Source organism: Eptatretus burgeri, chromosome 5, assembly GCF_056783735.1.
Source record: "Eptatretus burgeri isolate ZD-2024b chromosome 5, Ebu_testis_v1, whole genome shotgun sequence".
NCBI classification, from domain to species: Eukaryota; Metazoa; Chordata; class Myxini; order Myxiniformes; family Myxinidae; genus Eptatretus; species Eptatretus burgeri.
The window spans coordinates 66,723,156-66,747,697 of NC_140965.1; the positions used below are offsets into that span (position 1 = coordinate 66,723,156).

At 39.1% G+C, this 24,542-nt stretch overlaps 1 protein-coding gene across 5 annotated transcripts in view; it reads left to right on the plus strand.

The window, feature by feature from the left end:
• Window positions 1-24,316, plus strand: part of TMEM268 (transmembrane protein 268) — a 51,478-nt gene extending 27,162 nt beyond the window's left edge. For all 5 annotated transcript variants that reach the window (XM_085882198.1, XM_085882200.1, XM_085882197.1 and 2 more), the window contains 8 exons: window positions 11,885-12,026; window positions 15,242-15,351; window positions 16,985-17,092; window positions 17,282-17,434; window positions 18,157-18,267; window positions 18,535-18,627; window positions 21,681-21,812; window positions 22,752-24,316. In XM_085882198.1, the coding sequence (XP_085738324.1) occupies window positions 11,885-12,026; window positions 15,242-15,351; window positions 16,985-17,092; window positions 17,282-17,434; window positions 18,157-18,267; window positions 18,535-18,627; window positions 21,681-21,812; window positions 22,752-22,907 (1,005 nt within the window). In that variant the 3' untranslated portion in view covers window positions 22,908-24,316. The remainder of the gene's footprint in view (window positions 1-11,884; window positions 12,027-15,241; window positions 15,352-16,984; window positions 17,093-17,281; window positions 17,435-18,156; window positions 18,268-18,534; window positions 18,628-21,680; window positions 21,813-22,751) is intronic.
• Window positions 24,317-24,542: the final 226 nt, after the last annotated feature.

The following is a 24,542-nucleotide window of genomic DNA, read 5'->3' on the forward strand; positions in this document are numbered from 1 at the left end:
CTGTTTTAAGATTAGGAGTATATTCACTGATATACCAACTCATCTCCTCAATTACAAATTTATTCTGTTCACCAAAAGCACTACCAACACCAAAAAGCAATCGATTTTCATTATCATTCCTCTGCAGTTGAAATCTAATTTTAAGACCATACAGAACTTTATCATGATCACAAAATACAAATATACCTTTAAGAGGAACTGCCACAGTAAAACTATTTTCTGTTTTTGCATCATCATTATACATTCCTTTCCTTTGAGTATATCCAGGGTCTGTGTTTGTTCCCGTTGACATATCAGGAATAAAACCTTCGGCAGACCCCTTTCCCATTCTATCACTGAATGTATAGAGTGTAAATTTTATCATTTCAGATACAGCAGAGACATAATCAACCGCTTCAACTTCTTGTGTTCCAATATACAAACGCACACTATCAAACATTTTCCAGAAGAAATCATTTACAAGTGTAGCGTTTGTGTTATTCCCAGCTTTAGTGAATTTAAATTTACACAACAAGAAACTTTCGGAGAGATTCAAATAGGTTTGTTGATTATTTATTTCAAAACTTTTTGTACCATTCGTATTCCCGTCTGTTCCAGTTATTGCATTTACCTTGAAGTAATCTTCTTTTTTAGTGGAGTTTGAGATAATAATAGTATCATCCAAATCATAGATACTATCAATTGCTTCCATACTTGTATTTATTTAGGAAAAAAAGATGTTAAAACTTTTGAAACCCTGATCCAAGTATTTGAATTATTTTCTGTCGTTCTTGGGGGACAACTGAGTTTTGCCTTTCTTAATTTCTTTTATTGCTTGTAATTTATGAGATTCCTTCTGAGCATCTTTTATACTCTTTACAGCACCTGCTACATTTCCCACAGCAGAAGCAGTTGAACCAATTAGATCTTTATGTTTAAGAATAGTTGAACCAATACCCATGAGAGTATCAATTATCCCATCTCCTCTAAATTGATGTCCAACACCCCTTTGTCTCTTAGGTTTATAGTATCCTCTACCAAGATACATACCTTCACCCTTGTAGTATGGGGAAAGGAACATCCCATCCCCTGTAATTATTTTATATTTTCCCAACTCGTGTTTCCTCACAATAACCATCGTATTTATTTATTGGAAAACTTCACGTAGGTGAATTCTGATGGATATAACTTCTCCATTAAAAGAAATCACACGATTATCTTGGTCGGTTATCCTAAAATTTACTCTGTGTATGGTTTTTCCTGACACAGGCAGATAAACCAAATTTTTGGGTTCCATATTGAACTTATAACCAATTGGGGTTGAGTATGCGCTGAATGAAAATATTGTATTTGTTTTTTTCCCATCATTATAAGCACCATCAATCAAATCACAGTGAATTAACACCGAATTTATTCCTGAGGATATTTGAATGACATTATCACTGTAAAACGTCCCATTAGTTTCAATCTTTTTTGAGGAGAAACCCAATAACTCTCTAAATGAATTATCAATTGTGAAATCAACCTTGTAGTTATTTTTAACTTTAATCGTTGATTTTGAAGTATGTTTTTGAATGTTTATAACAATATTTTTTGGTTCATCACCCTGTTCTTTTATAAGACGAGCAATTTCGGAAGATATTTGAGAAATCTCATATGCTCCGGGTGAGACTGTTATCGTTTTGTATCCACTTCCCGGATTATAACTAAACTTGTCATTTTTCTCGGTTATATTAAATAAGGTATTATAAGTTTCCATGGACAATAAAGATGCCTCATATTCTTTTGTTGTGTCAAGTTGTAGTGGGTATGGGAATGAAGATGTGTGGTCGCTTGTTGTGAAATTGAAACTAAGGATTGTGCTTCTCATCTTATTTAATATGAGATAAAATGTCTTTATATTGATATTTATTAATTATTTTCATGTTCATCAACTGGTCTAAAATGGCTGATGCTTCATTAAAACAATTGTTATTTCCAGCCTTCTTACTGCCTAACAACAATAACAGTCTATTAACTAATTGCGATGGGTCATTTGGAAGAAAACTAACACCTGAACCAAGGATACTTAAAGCCTGAATAATGTGTTTCTCCTTCTCATTCTTCCTACTTTTACCAGAAAGAATAACCTTATAATTTAGAGTGTTCAGCAGATCAATATATACTCTATCATCATTATTTTCCATATCCAATGGTTTATCAATATACTTTGATTCATCCCTCACAGTTGAACCTTGTCTTCCATCTTTTGTGAGAAGAAACATTAATCTCGGAGTTAGTTTAACAGGGGGTTGAGCAGAACCCAAGAACCTTAATTCATCATTAAATATCAATACCTTTTCTTGAACAAGATGAAATATTGCTGATTGTTCTGTTGGAATGAGCCCTGCTTTGGTTTTTGAATCCGCTGAATATTCATTGTTTTGAACAGCATTCACAATATAATCAGGGGGTTGATTAATCTCTTCCAGTTGTTGAAATAATTCTTCATCATGATATTCTAATTCTCCAATATGCTCTAATTCTTCCTCCGTCATTTGACTGAAATCTTTTAACATTTGAAGTTTTTTAGGAGTATATTCTACTGTGGAAACATCTTTCATTTTTTCTTGGGAAGTTTTTAAAAGTGGTTTAAAAAATTTCTCTTGTTTTCTTTCAAATGCTTCTTCGCCCGTTAGTTTCTGTCTGCGTTTCTTCTTTATGTCTTCCTGCTGTTTTACAACTTTTGAAACCAACTCTTGATGTTCCCTAAATCTTCTTGCTCTTTCTTTCGCATCCATTTATTTATTGAAAAATATCATTTAATATCTCATCTTGTTTCACAACAATATATTTATATTTTTCAGTCGTGTGTTTCATGTAATCCCCAAATTCCTTTTTACTACATAATGTAGAACAATTGTCTCTCCAAAAATTGTTTATATCTATTGAATTTAACTTGAATAAAATAAAAGTATTAGCATTGTTTCTGATGGAACGACGAGGAAGTTGAAAGTACGATTGACTAAGATAAATACAATTACAAGAAGAATGTCTCCCTCTTGTGTAGTAGCTGTCCATTACCGTTTGGTTTCTCTCATTAACACAATCATCAAAGATAACGAGGTTCTTTTTGGATTTATCCAAATCTTGGGGAGACGGTATATCATCCGTATTATCACTCAGAATACAAGTTATCGGTTTTGATTTCTTTTTACATCTCTGTGTATCACAAAATAGTTGTATTATATCTTCAATGTTAAAATCATTTAGGTTTTTTTGAAGTTTAAATAAACCGATTATATCTTCTTTTTGAAGACCAGCATTAAAACCTTGTGAGAGTAGTTGATACTCTGGTTGAAAACTCGACTTTGTGAAAATTATTAAATTATCATAATCTAAAAAGTTGGGAGTGAGGAGCATCTTTAAAAGTAAGCAGGTTTTTCCACATCCACTTGAACCAACTATGAGGCATCTTAATGAATTTGGGAGATTTTTATGGTTGTCAAATTTTATCTTATTTTCCCAAATGGGTAAAAAATCATTCATTTATATATTTGGAAAACAGGTTATTTAATTTATTATTGGCTTTTTTCGAAATTCTATATTTTATCCTAAGTTCAGGTTTAATTTCAAGATAATCCATTATTTTATTTATGCAATATCTTGTGTTGATATTTCCCTGAAAATCACATCCATGAATAATATATAACAACAATCCTTTGAACATTTCTCTAATACGTTCAGTTTCTTCCCTTGTAAGGAAAGGTGTGTTCTCACCCTCGTACTTTACATTCATTTCTCTAATCAATCTTGTAAAGTAATTCATTTTTGGTGTAAATCTAAAAGAATTATTTTCCTTTTTATATTTTTGATTATCATTAATTAGAAGATAATCACAGAATATACATTGTTTATAGGCTTTTGACTCTGTGTTTAATCCCCGTCTTTCACACGCAGGACAATTCTCAAATTTGTCATATGGAGAATCATGGAATTCAAGAGGCTCAAAATCGAGTAAACTATTCATATTTATAAAGTAAAACTTTACTTAAACTGAAATTCATCTTCGATATCATCTTCGATACTTTCAGAATCATCTATACTTTCATAACTATCATTTGAACACAAACTCTCGGTGTCATAACTATCGTTTGAATGGAAACTCTCGGTATCATAATCACTCTCATAATCTTCAAAATCTTCAGTTGAATATTGGCTCATTTAATTAGTAGAAAAAACATTACCATCGATATCGATATACATTTTTTCATTAACAGATTCAACTGCTACATTTTTTATATTAAACGTAATTTTAAAATGATCCTTAACTACAATTGAACGAAATGTCGTTTCACCTGATATATTGACATCCTTTATTTCATCAGGATTTATATCTTTAGGGTTGTTGAAAAAAATACACATTTCTCCTTGCATATTACAGATGGTCTTATCTTTTCTTTCTAAAGCTTCATCCATAAGGTTTTTATTTTTTGATACCTTTTCTTGTTTCATTGCTTTTTCTAGTTTTGAATATATTGCCAGAAGGAGAGGAGAAACTTTTGTTAGAGATACCTTAATTGATGTTCTTCCAGGTATACTAAAAGCCCTTCCACTGAAGTAAATTGAAGAACTCATCATATCCACCATAATTGTTTTTATCCAATAGTTGTTATATTTATCTTTGTTCAATTTTACATCCTTGACATATTTCTCAGCATCTTTAACAAATGAAGAGATTGATTGAAACTTGTCTTTTGTGTCTTGAAACATTGTATTTATTAAGTGAAAAAGTTGGAGGATAAAATGGTTTTAAGCACAGATTCACCTGTAAAATAAACGAAATTTTCATCAAGAAAATTTTAGTTTAAGCACAGATTCACCTGTAAAATAAACGAAATTTTTATCAAAATTTTAGTTTAAGCACAGATTCACCTGTAAAATAAACGAAATTTTCACCAAGAAAATTTTAGTTTAAGCACAGATTCACCTGTAAAATAAACGAAATTTTCATCAAGAAAATTTTAGTTTAAGCACAGATTCACCTGTAAAATAAACAAAATTTTCATCAAGAAAATTTTAGTTTAAGCAAAGTTTTATTATATAAATATGGTGAATACAACATACTGCGATGTTTGTAATCACGAATATAAACATTATAGAAAACACCTCCGAACCAACAAACACACATTTAATCTATTTCACAAAATATCCCCTCTTGAGTTGGAAAGAAAACATTGTGATACCTGCTCAAAGGATGTTTTGAAGAGTAGTTATAATAGGCATCTTCAATCACAAAAACACAAGAAAAATGAGTTTAAAGTAAAGGGAGACTATTATATTGAAAACACTGATGGGGCATTTAAAGGGCATATAAAAATAAGGATTTTTCAATTTGGAGAACCCGGTCCATCATCAATAGTTGAATCAATTGAAATAGTGAAACCTGATGTTGAAAAATTTATTAAAAAGACATTAAAAGAAATGAAAACTTTAAAGTTTTATATGGGAGTGAAAATGAATATGAAAAGACAAGATGAAGAACAAACTCCTTATATGAGGACAGATCTTCATTTTATAACATCATTTCAAGATTTTTTGAATAGTGGGGTTTATGAAGAACTATCAAGACAAGAGGAGGATGTTGATAATACAGTGGTAGGAAGTGGATTCAATATTAAAAAAATCATCTTTTTAGATATACACATTCGAAAATCAAACCCTCTTAAAGCTTCTTCTTATATTGAATTACCAAAAGAAATAAAACGAAAGAAGGCAGTTGTTAATATTAAGAATAATGATAATAAATGTTTTCTCTGGTCTGTTCTTGCTCACTTACATCCACCAAAATGTAATTCAGAAAGAGTAAAACAATATATGAAATATGAGAATACCTTGGACATTAAAGATTTTAATTTCCCAATGCCACTAACAGATATTCCTAAATTTGAGAAAAAGAATAATCTTTCTATTAATGTATATGGATTAACGGATACAAACAAAGTTCAAATATTAAAAATTTCAAACAACTATAAAAATGAAGAAACACACATTGATCTTTTATATTTTAGTGTTGGAAAGAATTCACATTACACATACATCAATAATTTATCAAGATTAATCTCTTCTCAGGTATTCAGAACAGCAAACAAAATATATCCTTGTAAGCGATGTCTTAATTCATTTCATACAAAAGAACGATTAGAACAACATTCAAAATATTGTAGTAATCATAAATCAGCTGTAATTACAATGCCTAAACCTGGTGAAAAGATTTATTTTGAAGATTATAATAAATCTATCATGCACCCATTTGTGATATAGGCTGATTTTGAATGTATCCTTAAAAAGATAAATACTGCTTCTCCTAATCCAAAAGAACCATATACAAATAAATATCAAAAACATATTCCTTGTGGTTTCTGTTATTATATCAAATCATCTGTTGGAGAAAAGTATAATAAACTTGAACAGTATAGTGGAAAAAATGCTTCACAAGAGTTTGTAAAACGATTAGAAAAGGATTGTATAAGACTAACTAAATTAATGAAAGAAACAAATGAACCGATGAAATTAACCATAGAAGAAAAATTAGAATTTAGAAAGAACAATATCTGTCATATTTGTGAGGAGGAAGTTGAGGAGTCTAAAGTTCGGGATCATTGTCATCTTACTGGTAAATATAGAGGTCCCGCTCATTCCTGTTGTAATCTTAATTATAAATTACCTTCTTTTATTCCAGTCTTTCTTCACAACAGCGCCAACTATGATACACATCTATTTATAAATGAACTTTCAAAAACACCAGGGAATATTTCTGCTATAACAAACACAAGTCAAAAGTATATTTCATTTTCAAAAATGATATTCACAAAACCTATAACTCGTATAAGGTTTCTTGATTCTTACAAGTTTATGGGAACGCCACTAGCCAACCTCGCATCAAATCTAAGCTCCACGGGCTCTTTTCCAAATCTTAATTCATTCTTTCCAAAAGAGGAAATTCTAACTAAAGAGGAAATTCAGATTAAAGAGAGAATTCAAAGTGAAGAGGAAATTCTAATTAATGAGGAAATGAATGAAGAAATTCTTACTGAAGATGAAATTCTAATTATACACAAAATTCGAACAAAGAATGAAATTCTAACTAAAGAGGAAATTCTGATTATAGATGAAATTCTGATTAAAGAGGGAATTCTAACTAGAGAGGAAATTGAAACAAGGAATGAAATTCAAAGTAAAGAGAAAATTCTTACAAGTAAGGGAATTTATCCTTATGGTTTCTGGATTCATTTATGAGATTTAAAGAAACACAACTTCCTTCAAAAGAAAGTTTCTATAATAACCTTTATGAAGAAGAGATAAGTGATAAGGAATATAAACACGCACAAGAAATTTGGGAAATATTTAAGATAAAGAACCTTGGAGAATATCATGATTTGTATCTAAAAACAGATGTTTTATTGTTAGCTGATGTGTTTGAAGCTTTTAGATCACTCTGTCATAATAAAAATTGTTATGGATTAGATCCTGCCCACTATTTCACAGCTCCTGGTTTAGCTTGGAGTGCAATGTTGAAAATGACAAAACAAGATATAGATTTAGTCAGTGATGTAGATATGCTTTTGATGATTGAGAAGTCTAAGAGAGGTGGAATATCACAAGTATGTTCAAAAAGATATGCTAAAGCAAATAATAAATATCTTCCAAATTATGAGAGTGAAAAAGATAGTAATTATTTGATGTACTTTGATGCTAATAATTTGTATGGATGGGCAATGTCTCAATCTCTGCCTTATGCTAAATTAGAGTGGGTGGAAGAAAAGGATTATGAAAAGGCTTTGATGAATATTGTTATTTCTTCTCAAGAGAAATTGAATGACAAAGAAGAAGGTTATTATTTTGAAGTTGATTTGAAGTACCCGAGTGATCTTCATAATAAGCATAAAGACCTTCCTTTTGCATGTGAGAAAGAAACCCCAAAGAAAGAATGGTTCAGTGATTATCATAAAAGTTTTAATATTAAAGGCAAATCAACAGAAAAGTTATTAACAACATTCTATGATAAAGAGGGATATGTTTTGCATCAAAGGAACTTGAGACAATATTTATCTGCTGGGTTGAGAGTAGCTAAAATTCATAGAGTTTTAAAATTTAAACAAAGTCCTTGGATGAAAAAGTATATTAAATTCAATACAGATATGCGAACAAATACAAAAGTAAAATTTGAAGGGGAATTCTATAAATTGATGAATAATGCTGTCTTTGGAAAGACAATGGAGAATGTTAGAAACAGGCAAAACATTAGATTCGCAACATCTTGGAAAGAAGCTTCGAGATTGATAAATAAACCAAGTTTTGAGAGAGAAGAGGTTTTTTCATAGAACTTTTCTGCTATTCATATGAAAAAGGAAAGTATTGTCATGGATAAACCAATTTATATTGGAACAGCAGTTCTTGATTTATCAAAGATATTGATGTATGATTATTTGTATAATGATTTAAAGAAAGAGTATGGTGAAAATGTTTCATTGTTGTATATGGACACTGATAGTTTTATTCTAGATATAAAAACTGATGATGTTTATAAAGATATGAAGAAAAACATTGGAGTATATGATACAAGTAATTTTAGTAAGAAGAGTGAGTTATTTTCAAAAAAGAATGAAAAGGTTATTGGTAAGTTTAAGGATGAGTTGGGTGGAAAAGTAATGAGTGAGTTTATTGGATTGAGAGCAAAGGCATATGCTTATAAGTATGGTGATCAGATTGATAAAAGGTTAAAGGGTATAAAGAAATATGTAATAAAGAAATCAATAACTTTTAGAAATTATTATAATTGTTTGATGAATAAGAAAGAAGAATATAGGAAAATGAATACAATAAGAAGTTATAAACATAAGATATATAGTGAAGAAGTAAATAAAAAGGCATTAGGGGCCTTTGATGATAAGAGATTTATTTTAGATAATGGAATAGATTGTGTTCCATATGGATATATGATAGAGTGTATAAAATAGATTGTGTTCCATATGGGTATTGTATGATAGAGTGAATAGAATAGATTGTGTTCCATATGGACACAAGTTTTAACGATGGGAAGATGGGTTAGGGTTTTTAAGGGCTACCGCCGCGTTTTTCACAATATATAAATGGTCGAACCAAGTATTAGTCAAACTAAAGAGTGGAGAAAATCTCAGTCTTGGTATATAAATGGAAAACATAATGAATGTGAAAAATATCAAATAAGTCTTATTGAAAAAATATCTAAAACAAAGGTAAATAAAACAAATATGCGAATCAATTTAAAAACCAATAAGTTAGAGGATGTAAAGAAAATAATAAATATGTTTGAATGGACTGAAAAATTTGATGGTTATCAATTGAACAATGGAAAAATAATTTACTACAATATCAAAATGATATGCAACTCAGGAGGTGGTCGGATGAGATCATTAAGAGAAGTTTATCATTTCGTAATGGCACAAAAGGGGTATCTTAAAAAATATAAAGATTCAAATGTTTTGTTTTTCAATATTTTAGATGGGGATTATTGTGCAAAGAAAATTAAACTATTGAAGGAATTTGAGAATGAACAAATGTTTATAGGTTCAATGAGTGAGCTAAACAATATGCATTGGTTATTTGATAAAGAGTGCCCCGAGGCTTAGACGTTTCAGATATTTCTTTAGAATCACCTTTAACAAATCTTTATCTTGTTGTATGGGTTATTTGATAAAGAGTGTCCCGGGGCTTAGATGTTTCAGATATTTCTTTAGAATCACCTTTAACAAATCTTTATGTTGTTGTATGGGCTATTTGAATAGAGAGCCCCTAGGTTAAAAGGGGAAATAAAAAAATGACCGTTTTTACAGCCATTTTTCCCTGCTGTGCAGGGGTTTGGCTTTTTCTTGAGGCAATGTTTTATGGCCGGATGCCCTTCCTGACGCCAACCCTGGTCGCCTCTTACGACACACAGGGATATGGTACACCTATTCTAACCGGGGCATACACCGGGACCAGTACACTGGCACTCATTTCGCCGACCTCGGAAGGATGGCAGGCTGAGTCAACCCCCTGGTGTTAATTCAGCAGCCAACGGGGCTTGAACTCAGGACCCTGGGATCCCAAGCCGCCACCCTAACCACTAAGCCAACACCAGGCTCCAGGTTAAAAGGGGAGACAAATAAATATACCTTGGGCTAAAAAGGGGATTTATTTTTTTAGGGGAAAAAAAAGAAAAATTTCATGGCTGAAAATCCCCCATTCATTTACATGGGGAAAAGTAAGCCAGAACCAGTATTCTTACCCTACTCACACACATTGATGAATCACCCTGCTGTGAAACACCGGGATGAGTTTATAGCTGGGTCGGGATTCAAATCCAGGATAGACAGCTTAGAGCAAGCATGCATACCTCTCAGCTATCCTGCAATGATGTGGTGATTCATTGCTTTGTAACAGCTGAAACTACTCATTGTAATCGTCTAACTTATTTTGCCTTCCTAACTCCAGTATCAAACTGCGGTTTCGCCATCGAAGCTTGAAGAGCATGTGCCAAGTGGCTTTACCAAGCACTCCACAAAACGGTTGAAAAAAACTTTTAAAAAACGAAACATATAATTTGTCATGTGTAGCTATCTATGCCGAACAGACAGGTCATATAATGAAAGATGATCGTACAAAAAGGAGAAACTTGGTGTCAAATAATATTGCCCATTTTCAGTGAGCCAGCCAACACCCAATGCAACGCAGGACCAAATGCGGGCGAGCGTCCCCTGAACTTTGTTGAAGTCAATCGAAGCACTCCAACTTCATGTTTCATCAGGAATGGCTGGCTTGGCAAGTGATTATAGCGATCACTGATCCCTCATATTCAACACTTCCCGGAGATGCCCAAAATATCAAACTATGTCCGAATTAGATAGACAAAGGAACACTTTTTAGCATTCGGAACTGCTACCAAGCTCAATTCTGGAGCTTAAATTTTGTAATTTATCTTGGTTTAAGAGATTCTCAAGGTTATAGCATGTGCAGAAATGAAATAAATCCACGAACGCTGGTGTCTCCCTGCGTTTATAAGCACTGAAATGTATCCAGCAATTCGTAGCTATGATGAACAGGCCTTTGATGATATGAGTGAGAAAAGTGAAAAAAAACTTTATCGTTAAGAAATCGTTGTGGCATGTTCCAAGTTAAGGCATTGTTGAGCAGGCCAAAAAGTGGCGAATTAAGACCCCATCAAGGGACAGCGAGGTATCCGAGGATGTGCCTGATAAAAGATTTAATTAAACAAGGCCATTAACCATCTTCAAAAGGGGTGTTTTAATTATCTCGTACAACAAATTTTCACTCATGCACCTCCTTGGGGGTTTCTTAGTGTGCATGCAAAGTTTCACACTGCTAGGTTTCATGGTTTTAGAGTTATGGAGGACACACACACACACACACATTTATTATTGTAGATGTGATGTATTGGATCAAGTGGAAGTCGGAGGAGCCCACAGTGGAGCCAGACGCTCATACAGTGGAGATGGGCCTGCCGTGGGTTCTTTGGTTTTAAGTATGGTGCACACAATAAAAGACTGGCAGTGCACTCAAACTGCTGTGTCCATTAGATACTTTACAATTGATGACATTAAGATTGTGCTCGTACATGGCAGAAAAACATCCATTCAACATTGCTATCCATTATATGTCTGTCAACCCAACCTTGACCTTCCCAGTAATGGTTTCAGTTGAATTTGGAAAAGCACCAACATGACAAGTTTGCACATGATGTTGGAATGAACCGATGGTCCAGCCAGAAGAAAAGTGGTGTCGAAATGCCATTGTGGTGCTGTGTGTTGTTCTTCAGCATAGACCTCCACTTTTACTGCATCTTCAGTGTCTCAAATGTCTTTTTGTTGTCGTCGAACACCTCAAGGTTCGTCCAAAGTATTCCATTCCACGCCGTGAGACCCAGCAGATGGAACATCTGGAAAAGCGCTCGGAGCCAATGGTCGAGCAGCCCTCAGAGCGAGTTCAGAAAGGTTCAGGATCAAATCGAGTCCAGGAAACTGCAAGCGGTAAAGCATGGATCCACATGATATCTTGTAATCTCATGGTCATTGTATTGTTGTGGAAATGACTTCTTGGGGTTAACATTGCTTAGCATAGTTTTGTTATATCCCATATTATATGTCTTAGAATAAGTGTGAAGTAACATAATTGTGATATGAGATATGTGTCACTTTATGATGAGATGATGTCCACGGTCCACCATCCCTTTGAACCTTTATTTAATGTTCTACACTCCGTAATCTGTCTTTTATGTTCTTTTAAAGCATCCCGGGGGACCTTCAAGCACAAGTTTGTGCTGGAAAATTAAAACGGACATGCGATGCTGGTGCAGGGTGACCTGCATGGTGACCGTGGTGACCGCAGCTGCAGGGTCTCTGTAGTTCCCTTGTGGATCCCGTGGAACAAGTGCTGAGTACGTGAAGGCTGAGAATCCACAGGGCCCAGGGGATAATTAGGAGGGCAGAAGACGAATAGAGCAGGCTCTCTCTATCAAGTGCAGCCTGTGGCTGCTGGTTGCATCATTGGTTGGGACGCGGCTATGCCGCTGATGCAGTGTCCCCCTTACCAGTGATGCAGTGTCCCCCTTACCAGTGATGCAGTGTCCCCCTTACCAGTGCACTGGTACTCATTTTGCCGACCTCGGAAGGATGACAGGCTGAGTCAACCTCCTGATGTATTAATTCAGCGGCCCAACGAGGTTTGAACTCAAGACCCGAGGATCCCAAGCCGCCACCCTAACCACTAAGCCAACACCAGGCTATAGAGCAGGCAGGATGACTGGAATGACCATGAGAAAGAGAAGGGATTTTAGATGACATTTTAAATTGACGTTGGGATATTTATTTCGAATTGGCTGATGTTCGGATAGATGCCTTCCTCCTTCTTCTCCTTCTTGTCCCCACGAGATTAGGAATGGTTGAGGAATGGATGATGAGTTAATGAGGTGAATGTGAATGAGGTATGTGGATCCAAATTGTTTAGTGAACAATATTAGAGTTGTGTCGATAGAGGAGATTCAGCTGTTTCGGAACGCAGATGCCGTTCCGGTGTTGTTGTTGGTTGTGGAAAGTTTTTTTTTTTCTTTTTAATTGCAAAGGTGCAAGATTTAATGTAATGGGCAGGGAGTGTGGCTCATGGTATGTTTGCTTTTGAGGAGGGGTACTCGGGTGCTGGGAGCATCCTGGCCCAGAGGCCATGGGGCTGAAAGGGGCAACACAAATTTTTGAGGGAGGCTTGAGTACTTGGGAAAGGACTCAAGGCGCTATGTGCCAGAAAGGGCACTTCTGAGGGAGCCAGAGAGGGCTCCCCAGAATTTTGCTGGAGTGAGGTAACTCGGAGGGGGTCTCAGCAGCGCGGAGGTGTCGTATCTGTGAAGCAGGCAGTGGCCTGAAAAGGGAGCCACACTGCCCATCCATGGATTGTGTAATGGCACAGGAGGAAAATTTGACGGTGAGGGCCAAACTTGTTGGAGCACCAGCACATGGAGCAGCAGGTAAGTTGGTTACATATGGCCACACTTGAGGGGGGATAATGGTAAAAAAAGAGAAAAATGTTTCGATGTGCTAGGATAGTTAGGAGATGCTTCCCCCTTGTACCATTTTTGATGTCGATGGCGACTAGAGATAAACAGAGTGGAGTAATTGGCTTTTGCAAGGACCCATTGATACCCAAATTGTCCACCACTACCCATCTAAAAACCACCAACCCTTTGAACTTTTATTTGATGTTTTACCCTCTATAAAAAATTTATGTTCTTTTAAAGCGTCCAGGTAGGCGTTTCAGCACAATTTTGAGAGGAAACCCAAGACGGCCACACCGATTACCAGCAGCCTGGTTCGGTGAGGTCAGGAAGAGTTTGCCCTGCCCATGGACCAATGGCAACCCAGAAGGGAGGGGCTAAGTGTTCCATAGCAGAAGGTGGGGACAAACCTTATAAAAGTGGGCATACAGTGGAGGAGGAGGAAGGAGAGATGAGCCTGGGACCTCACCATGACAAACTGCGTGGGAGTGCCATGGGAGCTTTCCCTTTGAATGTTGTCCCTCCAGCGCTGTGCTCCACCATGCCCCACCCTCCATCCATGCTCATCTCTCTCCTCTCGGACCGGACTTGAATTGCAGCAAAGCCATGGTCGGTGCCTGCTCATGTCCTGTCAGGCATCGCCGGGTATTCCTGTCTTGTCACTCTGTTGTCTATCTCACGTAGGTAGAATGATTGGGCCCCGATAAGACATAGGCTATTTAAGGAATCTTCCGATCGTTCTTTGTTTCGTGGGCACGATAAATGTTGGTGGGTAAAGGGTTTCATTGTGTCATCATTATTGTATTCCCATTCCCCGTGCCCCATAATTTGTTATTAAATATTCCTGGTGTCGGGGTGAATTTGGCCAGTCGTGATAGCAATTCCAATTTTGAAAAGTGTGTTAAGGGACTAATTGGTTACGGATAACCAGCACTCTATGCAAGACCGTACCGTGCGCCTCACTGGCTACGCTCAGCCGTTAATTAGAGATCAGGGATGCAGCACCGAAGTAACACAACAAATCAGCTGACTCGGAGGTCCGACCAGCACGGTATTGTGGCAGTGGACACTTGATCTGGCTCGGTGCCATCGACTGAGTCAGCCGTTGCAGCCATTGTTGACTCGGCCTGCCAGAACTCGCACCGGGACCCTGGGACGAACCGCGCGGCGACAACAGTATTATCGGTGAAGCTCCAACATAATATTCCAGAATTGTTTGGGAATTTAATGAACATGTCATATGTACTGATGAAATATGAAGGAGGACGATGACATGGTAAACAGCATGGAGTTCCAAAACTACTGCCATTGGGGAAAAAATGGTTCAGTCTCAATCCTACAATTTATGAGAGGATCAAGTTGAATTGAACGGACCATCACTACTGTTATAACATGTTGATAACAGCATTCCATCCTTTCCTGACAGCCCCATGAGGAGCTTGCCGACTCTGGATCGACACATGATTGAGCTTGTGCTCCGTGATTTTAACCTCCGGTGATAAAACGAAAAAGCCATAAGGCCTCATCCTGTGTATCCCAATGGGTTTAAAGGGTTTTTTTTTTGTTTGTTAAATCATGAGATGACGATGTTTGTGATGATAAAATGAAAACTCTTTTGTTCCCATTGTAGTACAAATGAGTATATGATGATGAATATTGATTGTGCTGATAATAATGACATATTTGTGGTGCTTTTTCCAGCACTGTGCAATGGACATGTGATTGTCCTGTGGGGCAAGACAGACCAGAGCTGGGATATGATATGCGATTGCAAGCAAGTTCAGCAAGAACTCGACCTGGCTGGTGTACAGGTAATCATTGACCGTTGCACTTTGGGCCCCTTTTGACCGGTGGTCTGTCATGCTGGCTCATGTAGGTCTGCCTTCGCAGTAATTATCATGGAAGGCAGGAATACTCGGTTTCTGATGTGCTCGCCTTTGAACCCTCCACACCTGGGATTGATACCGGACGGAGTTAAACACGACACTGCCTTCCTGGGGTGCCAACAGGTGCCGCTGCATCTTGGATCTCACCCTTCTTCGGAAAAGACATTGAGCCAGCTGTTTCATCCACAATTACATCGACATAAGATTGCACAATATATTTTCCTGTACGTCTCCTTGCGCATTTCTGTTTAACATCTTATTACCTCTGCCACCGAAGGTACATGGAGGTTTTTTTTCACCCCTGTCTGTCGGTCTGTTTGTCTGTTTGTGAACAAAATATCTCAAAAAACTGTGAATGGATATAGACGAAATTTGGTGGAGAGCTTGGGTGCGTGGCAGACAAAATGATTCGATTTTGGTGAATATCTGAATCTGGATCTGGATCCCAGAATTTTTAAAGTGATTTTTCACCATTGGGAGATTAGGCCAAAAACGACATCTGGCAGGATATCTCAAAAAGTTGTTGATGGATTTGGGCGAAACTTGGTGGAAAGGTTGCATAAGTAACAAGGAAGAATTGATTCGATTTTGCTGAAGATCTGGATCCAGATACCAGAATTGTTAATGTGATTTTTCACCATTGAGTGATTGGGCTAAAACGATATATAGCACGATATCTCAAAAAGTTATTGATGGATTTGGACAAAACTAGCTGAATGAGTTGGTTAGGTGACAAGAACAAGCCAATTAGATTTTGGTTCAGGTCCAAATGCAGATCCGGCCTATCAGTGGGATACAAAATCGAAACTAATCAGCTTGTTGGAGGTATGCACTTTACCTAGTGCCCTTGTAGTTGTTTTATTGTTTTCTCTCCTGGTAATCACGTGGAATCCCTTTTTTTTTTCCTCCAAAATGTTGTAGTTTTTAATTTAATGCTCTAATAACAGATCAAACACAACTATTACTCATATTATAGTATGGCACTACCATTACTCCGATGACTAAACTACAATAGCTTAATCATTCCCACCTTCTCGTGGGTCAGCCAGGAAAGTTTTTGGCCTCAAGTCTTTCATGAACCGGCTGGCCTGACGTTTGACTAAGTTGGTTAGAGTAGGAATTTGGAATTTGTTCAGTGTGCCAGACGATTCGTCACCTACTCTTGGGGAAGGACACCATGCAATCTTTAACGTCCACCAGCTAATGCTAGTAGATAGATCGCCCACTTTAACATCCATCCAAGGGATGGTGCACTCTTCCTTCGTCAGTCACTTGTACAAGGTTATTCTGAATTAAAAAAAAATACAGGTAAGAAGGCTCATGGACGAGCACAGCAACAGGAGGACCAACACACAAAATGGAGTGAAAAGGAAACTGGAAAGAACCATAATGTACGGATGCATTGGGGAGAGGAGAGAATTGGTCAAATAGAAAAGACTGCAGGGATACGAACCTGAAGTAGACCCTGAGACTCGACCTTTTGTCAGAACATCCCATTGACTCGTAGGACCATTGACCGATGTAATTGCTCTGATTGTTCCATTGGTTCTGTGAGCAGGTACCCTTGGGTGATATTAACGTGGCTCTCTCGGCAACGATACAAGATCCACAGTTACGCCGTCTCATCGTGCTCGTGTCTGAGTCCTGCAGCCTGCTGCTTCTGCTGGTCAGATTGACACATTCACGCTCACCTTCTGAACTTTGCAGCGAGATGAACACCTTACGAAAACTAGATTGTCACTGTCAATTATGCTGTGCTAGGAGACCCTTCAGTTTCCATAAACCTTAACTTCAATCTCATCTGTCTCATTTACCCCCATCATCCCCTCTCCTACCCTTTCAAACCCTGCATCAGCTGCTCTTCATCACTGGGTGGTGTGACATCTCTGCCACAATCTGGCACTTTTCTCCAAACCTCGGTGTTTGGAGTGCTGCCTTCCTCGGACTACCTCTTGCTTTTGGCCTCACACTTTCTTTCGCCACCATGAGCCACTTTCACAGCAAAGAGGTATGACGTGCTTCTCTTCCAGCTTTCATCTTCATCTCACCTGAAAACAAAAAATATATATATATATATACTTCCTTGTGAGTGGTTAATCCATTCGTGAGGCTCATGATAAGCAAGAACTCCAAAAACATATTCATCCTTTTTGGCCTTTCCTCTTTCTGCCCTTAATTTCACTCGTTTATGAATGTCTTCTTTCTGAAGTGTTTTGGGTGTTGATGTGATCTTGTGACAATCAATGTGACTATTGCACAATGTCCCTTGTGGATGATTGTTCATGGTTGGCCTGTGGGGACATCACCTGATCATGAACATTTCACCAAATATGCTGATGAAATGAGATCTTTGTTGATTACTGTTCTATCATGCCAAGCATCACCTTTTACTATTCTTCTAAACTGCAGCTGCACAATTTGTCTGTTCAATAACTTGCTTGTGTACATTAGCACACACACACACACACACACACACACACACACACACACACACACACACACACACACACACACACACACACACACACACACACACACACACACACACACACACACACACACACACACACACACACACACACACACACACACACACACAGGCTGAAACAGCAAGTTTTGATGGAATTCCTTTCTGATTCTTGGCTTTTGAAAACACTTTGCACTAGTTTAAATGTCTCTATGAAGCACATCGATATTTATAACTTTCTGGTATGAACTTCCTTCCTGCAGCTCAACCCGAGCATTGACCTGCGTCTCGCTGTATCCAACGAGGTCCTCCTTAGGCACCACCTGCTGCTCGGTGTGTTGCATTCATTCTCCCATTGTCGCAGTCAATTGCTGGTATCCTAAAACGAGCGAAGTATGGACGGAAAGAGGTGGAAAGAGGCAGGACTTAAGGTAGAGTGAGATGGTTATTTGTAGCTAATGGTTCAGATTTGAGATTTGTTAAATAATTATCATTCCAAAATTATGTGCACCATTTAAAATCTATTAATCTGCCTGTTCAGAGGAAATGGTTTCAGTGGCTGTAAGCCTTGGAAGAGGTCATTTTGAAGTGTCTCGTGTAGCTGCAGATTCGATATTGTTTCTATCTTGACCGCATGGCAGCTGGCCTTTGTGCACTTCGACCCGGGGCCTTGTGAACAGGCCTTAGAAAACGCTGTGCAGACACTGGAGATGAGGGGTGATGGATTGGCGAAGGTAAGGTGATATTTAATCTTGAATGGAAATATATATATATATATATATATATATATATATATATATATATATATATATATATATATATATATATATATACATACATACATACATACATACATACATACATACATACATACATACATATATTGTTGCAGTTCTCGGAACCGCAGGCATCCAACAGATAGTGGTGCCAAGACAGTTATTTCATTATTAAACGTGAAGATAGTCCCTTCCCTTTTGTCTGGTGGGACAACAGGAGCGTGCGTTGCGATGATCTCATCGCTAGGTTTGCTTACATCATTCCTTCTTCATTTCATCCCGACTCTTATTTTCTGATTATTCCTGAGGTAAATCTGCGCAACGTGCGCCTTCGCGGAGATGGGTCCTCGCGGAGGTCAGCGCGTGCGGCGCTGCTGCGAGGAAACTATGATGCGCGAGCATTAACAGCGCAGAGCCCTCGTTCCCAAGCGAGTCCTCAACCCAACGTGTGCAGCGAGTCATCCAGTGCACTTGGCAGTTCGGGATTATCAACTCGAGCTTCCGATGATCTGGGGAAGATTGCCGGTTGCATTAAAAAGGCATACGAATGAATACTTCTTCAGAGGCTGCACGAATAGTGTTTTTCACAACACAGGAAACACAGCCAGCACGACGCGCACGCTGCACGAAACGTGTACGGAGGCCGATAAAGGCGACTCCACGCCACGTTGGGCTGGTTGCGAGTGTGCAAAGTAAAAGCGGCGTGTTCCTTTTCAACCAAATATCTGATACATATTGGTGTTCACCCCGCGCACACGCAAGCAGAATCGGGCGAACGTGAGCACTGACCACATGGGCCATGGCGGATCCGCGCATACTGTGCGAAACATGCATGGATTTTATCCATAACAATGTACCTTCAGCCCTCGCTGGCAGCAGCGGATTCCCCATGGATGGTGAACGTCTTCTCGTATCTACGGCCAGTGAAGCTGCGATCGAGCAGGGGAATGTTGTACAGTGCGGGCCGCGTTGGCGCACGCAGAGCAAGCGCATTGATCAGCTCTGGTTGGACGCCCAAGCGGGCATGCGGGACCCTCGGCCGGTCGTCAGGGCACAGCCGGGGTTTTTTTACGGGACGATTCGTGCGCCAAGTTCGGTGTGGGCGATTCGTGTCATGTTGTGGGGTCGGAGCAGAATATATTTGCTGTATGGGATGACCTTGCCGGGAATGGAGTGTTGCGGTTTCCGGCCAAAGTTAGCAAGCCGCGTGAGGGGTCGGGGCAAATCAGAGCCCCAGATTCAGGTCATGACACTTCGCTTCAGGGTGGCCCCCTGCCCCGCGCTGCGAGGCCTATAAAAGGTCGGAGTAGTCCCGCCGCCTTTCTCGCTCTCATCTCTTTGCCCGACTTCACCACGACCCACCTCCTGCTGCCTGGACTTCACCTCCTCGGCTCCGCCCACACAACATTGACCCCACCCGCCTACCTGGTCCCTCCTACCACTCCATCCACGCACTCTGGGCTCCGCCCCTTCTCCACTCAAGCCCCTCCTTCATGCCCACGGTCTCCACACGTGCTGCTGAAGCCAAAGACGATGCACCAGCTGTCGGGTACTGCACCACGGAGCATTCCCCCACCCCGCACCCCCCCCGAAACGTATTGGTGGCTCGTTCGTGCACTCAAGTACAAAGGTACCGAGATCGTAGCCTCAACTCCTCTCCCTTCTTGTTTCAATACTTTCTCTTCATCGGGGTGTGTGTGTGTGTGTGTGTGTGTGTGTGTGTGTGTGTGTGTGTGTGTGTGTGTGTGTGTGTGTGTGTGTGTGTGTGTGTGTGTGTGTGTGTGTGTGTGTGTGTGTGTCCTGGCACCTGTCTACTTAAGGAAGAATGCAGAAGATCATTATTGTTATCATTATTATTTTCACGTTAAATCTGCTCAGTGTCCCCTTTTGTAAGTTGCCTGTAAATAAATCATTATTAGGAATGTTCCCAGCTCGTTTTTTTGGTTTCCTTCATTGATCCAGCATGGTCCGAATCAGAGCTTAGCCGCGAATTTATTCCCAATGATCCATTCCTTCTCGCTGGTACGACCTGAACAGTGTCGCTCGGCTGCATCCGATCCGGTAAAGTGATCCGATCCAGAAGAGTGATCCGGTTCGGACAAGGCGTACTGAGGGCGTGTTCCCCGGTAATTAAATCACGTGATTAATTAGGTAACCTGATTAACCCATAGAAGGGAGGACCCTAGGTCATGCGGTTGAGTTATTGGCGTCCACGGTCGGTTAGGTGACCCGCCGATCACGGAATTATCCGTTTGTGACGGCCTACAATTCCGGGGAGTCTGGTGGGAGCCGAGATAGAGTCTTCCCCCCCCCCCCAGTGGTCTTCTCACCCGACCCCTGGCCTGCAACAATATATGTACATGTATGTACTGTTGGCCAGAGGAAGCCTGCTGTGAAGCAGGTGAAATGTCGCTTCAGATCGGGTCTGCTCTTGCTTATTGCTCAAATTTGTGGAGTAGATCTAGTTTTACTTTAAAGGGAAACAACCTTAAAAAGTAAAGAGCAAACATGTAAAGATGGAGTCAGGAGGAACTCGGATAGGATTCGGGTTTCAGCCGCTACTCCACTACCATCAAACCCATTCAGGCGCAGCCAAGTGGGCCTTACAGAAACATTTCTGCAAGAATTCACTTCTTCTTTGAGAGAAAGATAATGAAAGAGAGGAATAGAGGGATGAAAGAGAAGAAAAAGCAAGAATTAGAATGAATAAAGAGAATTGTGAAAAAGGAGAAAGAAGTATGAAATCAACAAAGAACAAAAATGTCCGGAAGAACCCAGATAGATAGATTTCAGCAGTCACTAATACAGTATATTATGATTGTCTTAGCCATCATAAAGCTTGCAGTGCCAGCGTAAACTTAAGTAAGTAATAATTTAGATGTTCTCACTCATTACGAAGAAAAGTCTGAACCAATCAAAAAGCTTTCAGATCTCATGACAACTACAAACTGTTTGAAACATGTTTTTTTGATTGTCAATATAATGAGCTTCTTCTTTCTCCACCTCTGCAGCTCATGTGTTCCCCTCGGGATTACGTGGCAATTACTGTGAATGCGGAGACCGAACCTCTGTTGTCCTCTGAACATTTAGTCAAAGAGATGCCACCATGCACTGCTAACTTCGTCCCCCAGGGTACCCCGCAGGTAACGCAAAAAGAGAAGATTCATTTGCTGAGTGCACTGCTTATAGTATCTCATTGGTGATCATCCAGGGGGTTTGAAATCTTATATTCTCACAGTCGCTCGGATTGGCTGTCATTGTAGCTGTGTGTGCAAATGTAAATACACATCATCTTTTTTTATTAAGAGAATAAAGAGATCCCTGTCTCTTTGGCTGTTTATGTTACTCTGTTGCATTGCAGTTGTCTTTGTTGCTGCCTGGTTGGCTTTGTGGCTGCAAAGTTGGATTTCGGTTGCATGGTTGGGTTTGTGGTTGCACAGTTGGATTTGTGGTTGCACCGTTAGATTTGTGGTTGGGTTTGTGGTTACACGGTTGGATTTGTAGTTGCATTTTGGATTTGTGGTTGCACGGTTGGGTTTGTGGTTGTACGGTTGGATTTGTGGTTGCACGGTTGGATTTGTAGATACACGCTTTGTTTTGTGGATGCACAGTTGGGTTTGTAGTTGCACGGTTGGATTTGTGGTTGCATGGTTGGGGTTGCGGTTGGGGTTGCATGGTTGGATTTGTGGTTACATGGTTGGGGTTGTGCTTGCATGGTTGGATTTGTGCCTGCGTGGTTGGATTTGTGGTTACATAGTTGGACTTGTAGATACACGCTTTGTTTTGTGGATGCACAGTTGGGTTTGTAGTTGCATGGTTGGGGTTGCGGTTGGGGTTTCATGGTTGGATTTGTGGTTACATGGTTGGGGTTGTGCTTGCACGGTTGGATTTGTGCCTGTGTGGTTGGGTTTGTGGCTGTTTGCTTCGTTTTGTGGATGCAGGGCTTTGTTTCTGTTTATCTTTCTGAAACTTCCACAAAACAATTGAGTTGGATCATCTGTGATAGATGCAAAGTTACATCACAATCATTCTTTTTTAATCCCTTTAATATGGTGCATTGCCCTTCCCATGCAAACACACAGGAGCAGGCGAAACAGTTGGTATTGCTCTACAGCGGCCTCTACGCCAGACTTCTAGCCAAGGGCTCCCTTCAAAGGCCTCCTGCCATGCTACATGCACCCTCGGCACTTTGTCTGTGCCAGTTCATCAGCTTGCATCTCCCATACTTACACAGATAAAATAGGCTGAGAAAGTAGCGGTGGATTAGATAAATAAAATCTTTTGAGAACATTCAGATCTTCCATGAGCCTCAAACTTTTAATTAAAAAAAACAAACAAACAAAACAAGCAGTCATAGACTGGTACTTACGAAATCGTCAACTTGACCTCTGACCTTGTTTAATAAAAGCTGTCTTTAGAGAAGGTAGCGACACAAACCAGAAGTTTCTGCGATGATTCTGTACCAAACCTCTCATAAAACATCCGATTTTTTTACCAGAATTTCGACAACCGAGTGTTAAGCATACTTAACCGTTACCAAAAGTGAAGACAGGATTGAAATTGACTTTAAAACGAGCGCGTAACGCCGTGTGTTACAATCCCCCTCATTAGCATAATCTTCAGTTAAGCCTCAGATACGACACCCGACATAAATCTCATAAACATCCGATTTTTACCAGAATTTGGACAATCGAGTGTTAAGCATACTTAGCCATTACCAAAAGTGAAAACAGAATTGCGATCCGAGTTAAAACGAACTCGTAACGTCGACCGAAGCAAAAATCTCCATTTATCCACGCAATTATTTAATATCATTTTATCAGTCACAAAACCATATTATTCGGCCATCCACCAACAATCTTTACATAATCCGACGGCTTAGCGAGTCAGGCATGCGACGATAACCTTTATTGGGATAAAAAAATGACTTTTAAACACCATCTTTATCGAAAACACGCCGCGGCCTTCAACCAGGCAAGGCGTTCTGCGCCATGGGTGCCAACACTGAAACCCCCAAAACAGCCGTGACTCAAAGAATTAACACACAAATTCCGCCAAACTTACCTCGTTCTTCCAAATACACGCTCCGTTTAATAAAAGCTGTCTCTGGAGAAGGTAGCGACGCAAAGCAGAAGTCTCTACAATGATTCTGTACCAAACCATCAAAAATCGAATGTTTGACCTCACCGTGACCTTTGACCGACTTTGACCAAAATCTAATCAGCGCTAGCCACCACCCTCCTGAATCACGTGGTGTAATTTGACATTGGTAGCTTCTTCTGTTCTCGAGTTATCGTGCCTACAAACAAACACACAAACACACACACAAACAGAGGACGGAAGTCATCAATATACTTACGAAATCTTTAGATTTCAGAAGTTAAAAAAAGGGTAACAGCAAAAGAAATGAGGAAGCCAACAGAAACTAGTTTTCTGTTGATCGTGGGAATGTTCTCGCATCTTGACAACTTGTTGATTCATGTCCTTTGGATGGAAGAACAATGTCTCAGGAGGGATAAGAAAGAAACAACTGAAGAGCAAAGAGAAGTGAGCAGATGTGTAAATGAGTGAATAAATTGTTTTGTTTGGCCTTTGGAAACTTGACCAAAAGTTACTAATATCTACTTTTATTAAAATATTTACCTCATGATGGCCTCTTTCGTTTATAAGAATCGAGTAACAATTTATTGGTGCCATTTTCAACTGTACCCCCACTCCTCCACTATCCCCTGCCCAAGTACCACACACTATCCCCCAGGACCACACAACATTACTCCACCTGCAACAGAAACTGTGTTGTTGAAAACGTAAGGGCAACAAATATTCTCAACCAACTGTTGACAGAGGTATGCTAACCACAGGGTGGTTTGCAT